Source organism: Pantherophis guttatus, chromosome 17, assembly GCF_059756535.1.
Source record: "Pantherophis guttatus breed Tessera chromosome 17, ASM5975653v1, whole genome shotgun sequence".
In the NCBI taxonomy this organism is placed as follows: Eukaryota; Metazoa; Chordata; class Lepidosauria; order Squamata; family Colubridae; genus Pantherophis; species Pantherophis guttatus.
Window position 1 is genome coordinate 7,665,630 of NC_142079.1, and position 10,178 is coordinate 7,675,807.

The following is a 10,178-nucleotide window of genomic DNA, read 5'->3' on the forward strand; positions in this document are numbered from 1 at the left end:
ATGGAGAAGAAATGTCACCTTTAACGGGAGAGATTTAAGCATCTCCCTGCAGAGACAGAGCAAATGTTCCTCATTATCTAGGACAGGTGGACATTTCAAAGCTCTCCTCCCAGGAGCTGCCTGAGACACTTCCGAGCTGGAATGGTTCATTTCCTTAAAAAAGAATCCTTCCCTTCGCAGGTTTGTTTATCAAAGCTTTGATGTACCATCAAGGAGATGGGCTGTGCCTCATTGGTATGCAACTGTGGTTCCAACTTGGGTGTATTCTCCTTGAAAGGGATCTCAAGGAAAGATGTGCCTTGGTAGCAGAGTGGACTAATGCATTGTTATTAACATCTGCTGCTTGCAATTACTGCAAGTTCAAATCCTACCAAGGCTCAAGGTTGACTCAGCCTTCCATCCTTTCAAAGGTAGGTAAAATGAGGACCCAGATTGTGGGGGCAATAAGCTGACTTTGTATAAATATACAAAAGTATGAAGGCTATTGCTGAGCACATTGTAAGCCGCTCTGAGTCTCCGGAGAAGGGCGGCATATAAATTAAAGCAAAAAAAAAAACTATCAGGGCCGAACTGTTGCTGTACGGATTTTTGCTCCTGTATTCTACAGGAAATCCTTCACCTTACAACTGTCCGTTCGAAAGTTACAACACTTGGGAAAAAGAGTCATATGACCAGTAGTGGGTTCCACTTTCTGTCACTACTGGTTCAGAACTGGGAGCGCGCGCAGGCACAGAGCATCCCTGATGACGTCTGGGTGGGTGGACAGAGCCTCCTGTTGTGGTCGGCCCACAGCCTACGGAGCTGGCAGCGAGGAGGCTGAGGAAGAACATGGGCCAGTCCTGCAGGCTGGGGAAGGCCCGGATGAGGGCTCTGCATCGGAGGCAGAGATGGGGCCAGGGCCATTGGTGAGTGATGTGCGGACTTCAGAGCCTCCAGAGGCTGACAGTAGAGAGGCAGAGGAACAGGAGGAGCCTGTTCCTAGTGCACGTATGAGAAGAGCTACCAGAAGGCAAGAGCAGCTACAGCAAAGAGGACGACTCGGGAGTAGGGCCAAGAGATGATTGGCCCCTCTCATAAAGCTTAAAAGAACAGCTGTCCGACTCTGCTGCCAGCTTCGCAGGCTGCTGGCGGACCACAACACCAAGATGTTTTGAAAATGCCAAGGTATTTGGGGGTAATTTGCATATTTCTCACGGGATGCAGGTACAAACAGGATCCGGCTGTTCTGGTCCTTATCACCTGTCATTCCCCCCATCCCAATTTCCTATCATGTACACACAAAGCTTTATTGCCCCCTCCTTCTTCCCCCTTTCATCCTTCTTCTTTTTTTCTGGCAGGATACCTGTGGGAGCAGATCTGACACAAAATCAATAGGGGACACCAGATTCCCTTCACAACCACGTGACCAGTAGTGGTATTCAGCCAGTTCAGTTCAGTTTGAGCGAACCGGTAGTGGCGACCTGGGGGTGGGTCCCGTTTTGCCACATTTTCTAAGCTGCGTGCATGCGCGCCAGCCATGCAATGAGAGCAAAACGCATGCACGGAAGACCATGTGCCCACGTTCACATTTTCGGCGCGCGGCAAACCGGTGGTAAAATTCTGTGAAAGCCACCTCTGCACGTGACTCACTTAACTGGAGGGATTCGCTTAACAACCATGGCAAAAACATCAACATTGGGTCCAAGATACTTGGTTAAGCGAGACAAATTCTTGGAATTCTGGTCCCAATTGTAGTCATAAGTGAAGGAGCCGCTGAACTGCGTTTGTGACGAAAGTGTTGATTCACAGCCCTGATGTGAAAAAACGAAGACCTATTAACCTCGTAAAATATTGGCCAAGCCTTAAGTTTCTACCGTAATTGGCCTTAATATTCATACATTTCATTCGTATGGTATATAAATTCTTACTGAGTTTATAAAAACTGGTTGAGAATACGAAGTCAGAACCATGGACAGTTCTCTCCAGAGCAAATTCTGGCTGATTTTTACGGATTCTTTTTGGATTCAAACTCTCTTCTTCGATTCGGCAAAATTCCCCAGTGTAATTGATTAGTGCCATTTATAAGGTTGTGAACATTTGCACAACCTCCATAAAAAGAACCTAAATGAGCCAAATGATAAAGAAAAAAAAAATACCATATTTTTCAGAGTATAAGACGCTCCGGACTATAAGACCTCACCTTTTTTGGTGAGGAAAAGAAGAAAAAGAAATCTGCCTCTGCCTCCCAGTTGTTTTGCCTCATTGCAGCAAACAGCAAATAGCCTGCTTAACTTTCATTTTCGTTTTCAGCATAGCTTGATTAGCACAAGGGGAAAAAAACCTGTTCCCGGCAATTTACCTCCTTGCAGCAAGCAGCAGAGGCCTGCGCAAAACAGCTGAGAGCAAAACAGCTGAGAGTCGGGAGGCCGATCCAATCAACTTGTGCTAATTAGGCTGTGCTGAAGCTGAAAGGAACTGTTTTTTCTTGCTGTTTGCTTGCAAGGAGGTAAACTGCTGGGAGGCAGAGGCCAAAGAGTGGGGGCCAGTGGGTGGGCGGGGCTACATTCGGTGTATAAGACGCACCTAAATTTTCACCCCCTTTTAGGGGAGAAAAAGATGTGTCTTATACTCCGAAAAATACGGTAAGTGAGCTCTGAAAGACTGGGTTAACTGAGGAACACCACAGAAACAAAATATAAGGTAAAGGTAAAGGTTCCCCTCGCACATATGTGCTAGTCGTTCCTGACTCTAGGGGGCGGTGCTCATCTCCGTTTCAAAGCCGAAGAGCCAGCACTGTCCGAAGACGTCTCCGTGGTCATGTGGCCGGCATCACTCAACGCCAAAGGCGCACGGAACGCCATTCCCTTCCCACCAAAGGGGGTCTCTATTTTTCTACTTGCATTTTTTTAATGTGCTTTCGAACTGTTAGGTTGGCAGAAGCTGGGACAAGTCACGGGAGCTCCCCCCGTTACGCGGCAGTAGGGATTCAAACCGCTGAACTGCCGACCTTTTGATCGACAAGCTCAGCGTCTTAGCCACTGAGCCACTACGTCCCCCAAACAAAATATAACAGTCATTAAAACTTTTTTTAAAAAGTGAAAATGGGTAGATTTGGGAAATGGTACCGACCACTTCTGAGTTCAGTTACATCGTACCTATTTTTTAAAAAAAGCTTTAAAATCCATTCCATGTTGGTAAGTACTATCAAAATGGCCCAAAGCAGCTTTTTCAAGAGGCAACTGGATTTTCTTGAAGACGTTTTCAAAGTCCAGTGGCCTCTTGAAAAAGCTGCTTTGGGACAACTATGACCTGGATGACTGAGAATCTCCATAGACACGCAGTATCGAAATATTTCAATACTTCTGTGTCAGGCTCTTGTTTTGTGTTACTATTTGTTATCCTATACATACACACACTCTCCCTCTTCCTCTCCCTCCCTCTCTCTCTCTCTCCCCCCCTCCCTTCCTTTCTCTCACCTTAGTAAGACCACACCTAGAGTCCTGCATCCAGTTTTGGTCACCACACTATAAAAAAGATGTTGAGACTCTAGAAAGAGTGCAGAGAAGAGCAACCAGGATGATGAGGGGACTGGAGGCTAAAACATACGATGAACGGTTGCAGGAACTGGACATGGCTAGTCCAATGAAGAGAAGGACTAGGGGAGACATGAGAGCAGTCTTCCAATATTTGAGGGGCTGCCACAGAGAGGAGGAGGGGGGTCAAGCTATTTTCCAAGGCACTAGAAGGCCAGACAAGGAATAATGGATGGAAACTGAACAAGGAGAGATTCAACCTAGAAATAAGGAGAATTTTTCTGACATTGAGAACAATCAACCCATGGAACAGAAGTTGCCTTCAGAAGTTGTGGGAGCTTCATCACTTGAGACTTTCAAGAAGAGATTGGACTGCCATTTGTCAGAAATGGTGTAGGGTCTCCTGCTTGGGTGGGGGTTTGGACTAGATGACCTACAAGGTCCCTTCCAACTCTATTAATCTGAATCTGAAATCCTTACATCACTCCCTCCAGTTCTTTGAATGTGATGCTTTAAATCAAATATAGCTCTCAGCTCAATTTGGGTCCCAGTTTCTATAACTCAGTTGAGGATGTATCTGTGCCATCCCTCCTTACATCTGCCAACGACAACGGGAACAGATGCTTCAGTCTTTTTCAGATCAAAACAATTTCATGCCCTATCTTGATATCAACGTGTACTAAAATTATTTTTTAAAAAAACACCAAAAGAAAAGTAAGATTATACTGGATCGTTGGCTAGTTTGGTCCTCCCCAACTCTAGAGTTCTAAAACGAAAGTTCAAGGATGCAGAAGACAGAGAACAGCAAAAGGAGATCATGTCTGTGGACAATCAGGAGGTTGTGAGTTTGATCCTAGGTAGAGGCAGCTGTAGGGTCTCCTGCATGGGCAGGGGGTTGGACTAGATGACCTGCAAGGTCCCTTCCAACTCTGTTAATCTGTTAATCTGATACATACTCTTGTCTGATCCACTTAAGAAGTTCATCCCTTCTCCATCATGTCACCATGATGTAGGCTCTTCTCGTTTGCTCCCAAGCTGACTAGTTTATCTTCAGTCAGGACCAAACATGGCTTGGCTTTGTGACATCACGGAAGGATGTTAAGAATTCTGCTGCCTCCAACTTAAGGAGAGAAACACCATTCTGAAACATATAGAAATCTGGATGGAAAGGGGGCAGCTGAGGGTAGGTTATGCCCTGTCAACTTGAAGCTCAGGGTTGCCTCCAGAGACAATGGATGACGGCGAGGTCCTTAAAAAGAGAGGCTACATTATGGGTATCAACCTCGGAGAGGGTTCGTACGCAAAAGTGAAATCCGCTTATTCAGAACGGTTGAAGTGTAACGTGGCGGTCAAGATCATCGATAAGAAGAAAGCTCCCCGAGACTTCCTGGAGAGGTTTCTCCCACGAGAGATTGAGATGTTGGCCAGGGTGAAGCATCACGCCATTGTCAAGACCTACGAAATCTTCGAGACCTCCGAAGGGAAAGTCTACATCGTCACCGAACTCGGGGTCCAAGGAGACCTGTTGGAGTTCATCAAGAAGAAAGGAGCCATTCCCGAAGAGATTGCCCGTAAGATGTTCAACCAATTAGCCAGCGCCATTAAATACTGCCACGAGTTGGACATCGTCCACCGGGACTTGAAATGCGAGAACTTGCTCCTGGATAAAGAATACAACATCAAATTGACGGATTTTGGCTTCTCCAAACGCCTGTCTCGGGATGACGACGGGAGGGTCATTCTTAGCAAAACCTTCTGCGGGTCTGCTGCCTACGCGGCTCCCGAAGTGCTCCAGGGCATCCCCTACCAGCCCAAGGTTTACGACATCTGGAGCATGGGCGTCGTGCTGTTCATCATGGTCTGCGGCTCCATGCCTTACGACGAGTCCAACATTAAAAAAATGCTCAAGCTACAGAAAGAGCACAGAGTCCACTTTCCCCGGTCCAAAATCCTATCGGTGGAATGCAAGGACCTCATCTACCATATGCTTCAGCCCGACGTGACTCGACGGCTCTGCATCGACGAGGTTTTGATGCACGTCTGGCTGCAGGAACCCAAAGCCGTTTCAGACTCCGTGCTGACCAAATCAGGCGAATGCTCGCAGCATCAGAACCAGATCCGGTCCCTCTTCGGAAAGGAAAGCGTTTCGCAGCCTTCGGATAACGAACAAGTGAAACAAGAAATACGGCACGAGGATCTCGAGAACCTAGACAATCTCTCTGAGCAGATACAAAGGACTTCCCTCTGAAAGGAAGACGTCCATTCGACGTTATCTCTCCCTTCCCCCACAAAAAAAACAAAATTGGTTTCCAAGACTGCCAAACTCAATTTATTTCTTTTAAAGGGCTATGTTCTGGACGGGTTTTGAAAAAGAGACGAAGGGTTGGATGGGGCAACAGGAATGTTTGAAGCCCTTTCACGTTATTTTGGAAGATCCAGGACCTCTAACATCTCCATATTTCTATATTTCTTACTTGCACAAAATCGGAACGAGTTTTCCCCCCTCGATTAAATCTTCTCCATAGGAAAGATTATAGACAGACCCGTGGATTGGAAGCGGGGGGGACGTGAATTTTCGGAACCGTGGGGTCTCTCTAAAATTCGTAACTGGTGTTTATGCTACCATAAAATCTACTCTATCACATCTAAGAGGCTGAAGAACCGTCTGTTATAGCATCAGCCAATGTCTTGTGCTTTTTTGGGGTGTGGGGGGGGCGGGGCGAGCGGGATTTACAACTTTCATTTAGCAGCTTCTGTCAAAACCAAACCCCCCCCCAAAAAAGCCTCAAGGTATGTAAATGGCCCCTGTGTGATTGTTTTAAAACGTACATATAAAATGGTAAAGCCTCCCTCAAGTCCAGCTTTGCTCCTGGAGGCTTCATTTGTTGCTTTCTTAGCAACCATGCAGAAAAGTGTGAAAAGTATTTTTTTTAATTTCTCAGTCTGGTTTCTGAAAACGTTTGGCACCCTACTCGTTTTTTTACTCCATTAGCAGGCCATTATACAATTCCTCCTCCTCCTTCTCTTAGTCCTTCTCCTTCTCCTCTTCCTCCTCTGTCCTTCTGCTCCTCCTCCTCTTCCTTCTCCTCCTCCTCTTTTTAGTCATTCTCCTCCTTCTCCTCTTCTTAGTCCTTCTCCTCCATCTCTTCATCTTTCTCCTCCTTCTCTTCGGAGTCCTTCTCCTTCTCATCTTTCTCCTTCTCTTCTGAGTCCTTCTCCTTCTCCATCTCCTCTTCCTTCTCCTCCTTCTCTTCTTAGTCCTTCTGCTCCTCTTCCTCTTCCTTCTTTCTCCTTCTCTTCTCTTCCTCCTCTACTTCCTCCTCCTTCTCCATCTCCTCCTCCTCTTCCTCTTAGTCCTTCTCCTCCATCTCTTCCTCCTTTCTCCTCCTTCTCTTCTTAGTCCTTCTCCTCCATCTCTTCATCTTTCTCCTCCATCTCTTCTTAGTCCTTCTCCTCCTCCATCTCCTCCTCCTCTTCTTAGTCCTTCTCCCCGTCCGTCCCCCTCTTCCTCATTATCAGTCTGGCTACCTGTGCTTCTTTGCTCATGATCGTTATTATATTTTTATCCTGCCTTTTTAATACACAAGTCAAGGTAGCAAATTTATCTAATACTCCTATTATTATGATGTCTTCTCTCAAAATTCAATAGAAATGTGGGAAGGCAGAGAGATACCCAAGCTAGTATAAATAGAATGAGGAAAAGCATCCAGGCTGGGGGATTCTGGGAGTTGAAGTCCACAAGTTTTAAAGCGATCGTCCCAAAGGTGCATATTCAAAAGGCGACTGGGCTTCCTTTCTTTTTCCTTGAAGACGTTTCATTTCTCATCCAAGAAGCTTGTTCAGTTCTGGCTTGAACAGTGGAGGATGGATGGATTTGTATTCTTTGCAGTCATCTGGTCGTTAGCGCTCCCTCTGAGAGTCCTTCCATCCTCCACCAGCAGTCAGAACTGAAGAAGCTTCTTGGATGAGAAGTGAAATATTTTCAAGTGGAAAAAAAAAACAAGACAGTTTGCCTTTTTGAAAAAGCACCTTTGGGACAACCATGTCCTGGACGACTGAGACTCTCCAGAGACTTTTAAAGGAGTCAGTTTGAGAAGCACTGGGTTACCCCTTCCTTCCCAACAGCATGTTACCAATACGAACAGTGGCTCCATTGCCTGGGGAAAACGCCACAGAAATTCAGGCACTTCATCTGGGGCTGAGCAAAGAGAAGACGAAGTTGGTGTCACTGCATGATCTTTGCAAGACTGAAAGGCAATTTGTGGAGACACGCCGCCACACCAGATGTACAAGCTCTGAGAAATGTAAGCGTATGCAATATAAGTGGAGTTTGTTTATTCGAATTTACGTGCAAAAAATAATTGGACATAAGTCCCCTTTTTCAGTGCCGTTGTAATTTCGGCCACTAAATGAACTGTTACAAGTCAAGGACTACTTGCATAACAGACTCGCTGATCAGACGCAGCATGAAAGTTCGCACCCATTGTGAGCTAATCTTTCTCCTTCAGTGTTATTCGATATTAAAAAGATATTTTTTGTGGTCCTGGAGATAGCCCAGAATCATGAATGCTGATGTCCATTGGAGGCTCGCCCATTATCTACTACTCTTTCAAAATCATCTGAATTTGTGGTCATGTACCATGATGCCAGTCCCAACGATGCATATTAAAAAAATTCCTTTTACACTTTTATTTGTCTGGGTTCATGGCTCATGCAATCCGCCCCTCCCACCCCCCCAAAAAAACAGGCATGATTTATTTGCAATTTTAATGGAAGCAGAGACCCTTGGAAAAAGTAACTCGATGAGGATAATGTATTTCTTTCATCTTCACCTAAAGGAACTATAGTTGCTTAAAGATCACAAGGGATGAAATGGTGTATAGGATTCCCTGCTTGAGCACGGGGTTGGACTAGAAGACCTCCAAGGTCCCTTCGAGCTGTCATTCTGTTTTGTTGTTAACGTTTGTCACAAATTCGAGGGACTTTTAAAATCTGGGGTATTATTTCAGAATAACTTAACAATGAAGATTAGCACTTATCTTGGACATATTTCATCAATTCTTCTCAGAATTTATAAGCAAGCCAAATTAAATCTTGAGAAGGTAATTCAGAGTTTGAGCAAATAAGGAAAAAGGAAACGTTCCCCTCGCGCATATGTTCTAGTCGTTCCCGACTCTAGGGGGCAGGTGCTCATCTCCGTTTCAAAGCCAAAGAGCCAGCGCTGTCCGAAGATGTCTCCATGGTCATGTGGCCGGCATGACTCAGCGCCAAAGGCGCACGGAACGCTGTTCCCTTCCCACCAAAGGTGGTCCCTATTTTTCCTACTTGCGATTTTTTTTTACGTGCTTTCAAACTGCTAGGTTGGCAGAAGCTGGGACAAGTCACAGGAGCTCACCCCGTTACGCGGCACTAGGGATTCGAACTGCTGAACTGCCGACCTTTCGATCGACAAGCTCAGCGTCTTAGCCACTGAGCTCCCCACCATTATAAACCAATCAATTAAACAGCAAACTTTAAAAAGCCAATTTGCAGGAAATCCAGATATTTTCACACAGGTCATTGCAGTGTCGTTCTCTTTAGAGTACACCAGAATTTAAAAGCAAGCAAAAAAAAGCATGGAATGAGATCTTCTTTAAAATCTCTGTGAACGTTTAAAGATGGCTTATCTCAATGAGGCCGAGCAACAGTGCTCCTGCCATTGGCTTGGAGATTATATGGGTCCCGGCAACGGAGCCCAAGTATTTCTCTCTGCTTTAACTATAACAGACTATAACAGAATAACTGTTGGAAAGGACCTTGGAGGTCCTCTAATCCTCCTCAGATAGGAAACCCTCCACCATTTCAGACAAACGGTTGTCCAATCTCTTTTTAAAAACTTCCAGTGTTGGAGCACCCACAAGTTCTGGAGGCAAATTGTTCCACTGATTAATTGTTCTCACTGTCAGGAAAGTTCTCCTTAGTTCTAGGTTGCTTCTCTCCTTGGTTAGTTTGCATCTCTTGCTTCTTGTCCTGCCTTCAGGTGCTTTGGAGAAGAGCTTGACCCCCTCTTCTTTGTGGCAGCCCCTCAAATATTGGAACACTGCTGTCATGTCACCCCGGGTCCTTTTCATTAGACAGACCCAATTCCTGCAACCGTTCTTCGTATGTTTTAGCCGCCAGTCCCCTCATCATCTTCGTTGCTCTTTCTCTGCACTCTTTCTAGAGTCTCCACATCTTTTTCACATCGTGGAGACCAAAACTGGATGCAGGATTCCAAGGGTGGCCTTACCAAGGCATTAACACTTTCACGTGATCTTGATCCTATTCTTCTCTTAATGCAGCCTAGGATTGTGTTGGGGTGTGTGTGTTTTATGCATATTTAAGCAATTGTTCACTAGGACTCCAAGTTGCAGTTACTACTATTGAGCCAGGTACCACCATCCATGACAAGAAGGGGAACCTTCTTGGCATGGAGTGGCAAAATGGGAGCGTGCGTGCGCATGCCAGAAACTGAAAGAGCAGCCGCCCGGCGCACATGTGCATGCCGGGAGGCTTCTCTTCCGGTTTCTGGCACATACATGCATACCGCCCACCCAGTATCCTGGTTTCTGGTGCGCATGGCACGCGTGAAGATCAGCTGCCCGGTGCACATGCGTGCGCCGGGAAGGTGATCTTCTGGTTTTCGGC

At 45.9% G+C, this 10,178-nt stretch overlaps 1 protein-coding gene across 1 annotated transcript; it reads left to right on the forward strand.

Moving 5' to 3' along the window:
• Positions 1-4,597: 4,597 nt before the first annotated feature.
• On the forward strand, positions 4,598-6,156 carry LOC117658110 (testis-specific serine/threonine-protein kinase 1-like). Its single transcript, XM_034406235.3, has one exon. It carries the CDS (start codon positions 4,744-4,746, stop codon positions 5,758-5,760), a length of 1,017 nt encoding a protein of 338 aa, XP_034262126.1. The 5' UTR covers positions 4,598-4,743; the 3' UTR covers positions 5,761-6,156.
• Positions 6,157-10,178: the final 4,022 nt, after the last annotated feature.

What these genes read in the sequence shown, in the direction of transcription:
- LOC117658110 (XM_034406235.3), top strand. Translation starts at nt 4,744, where the DNA reads ATGGATGACGGCGAGGTCCTTAAAAAGAGAGGCTACATTATGGGTATC.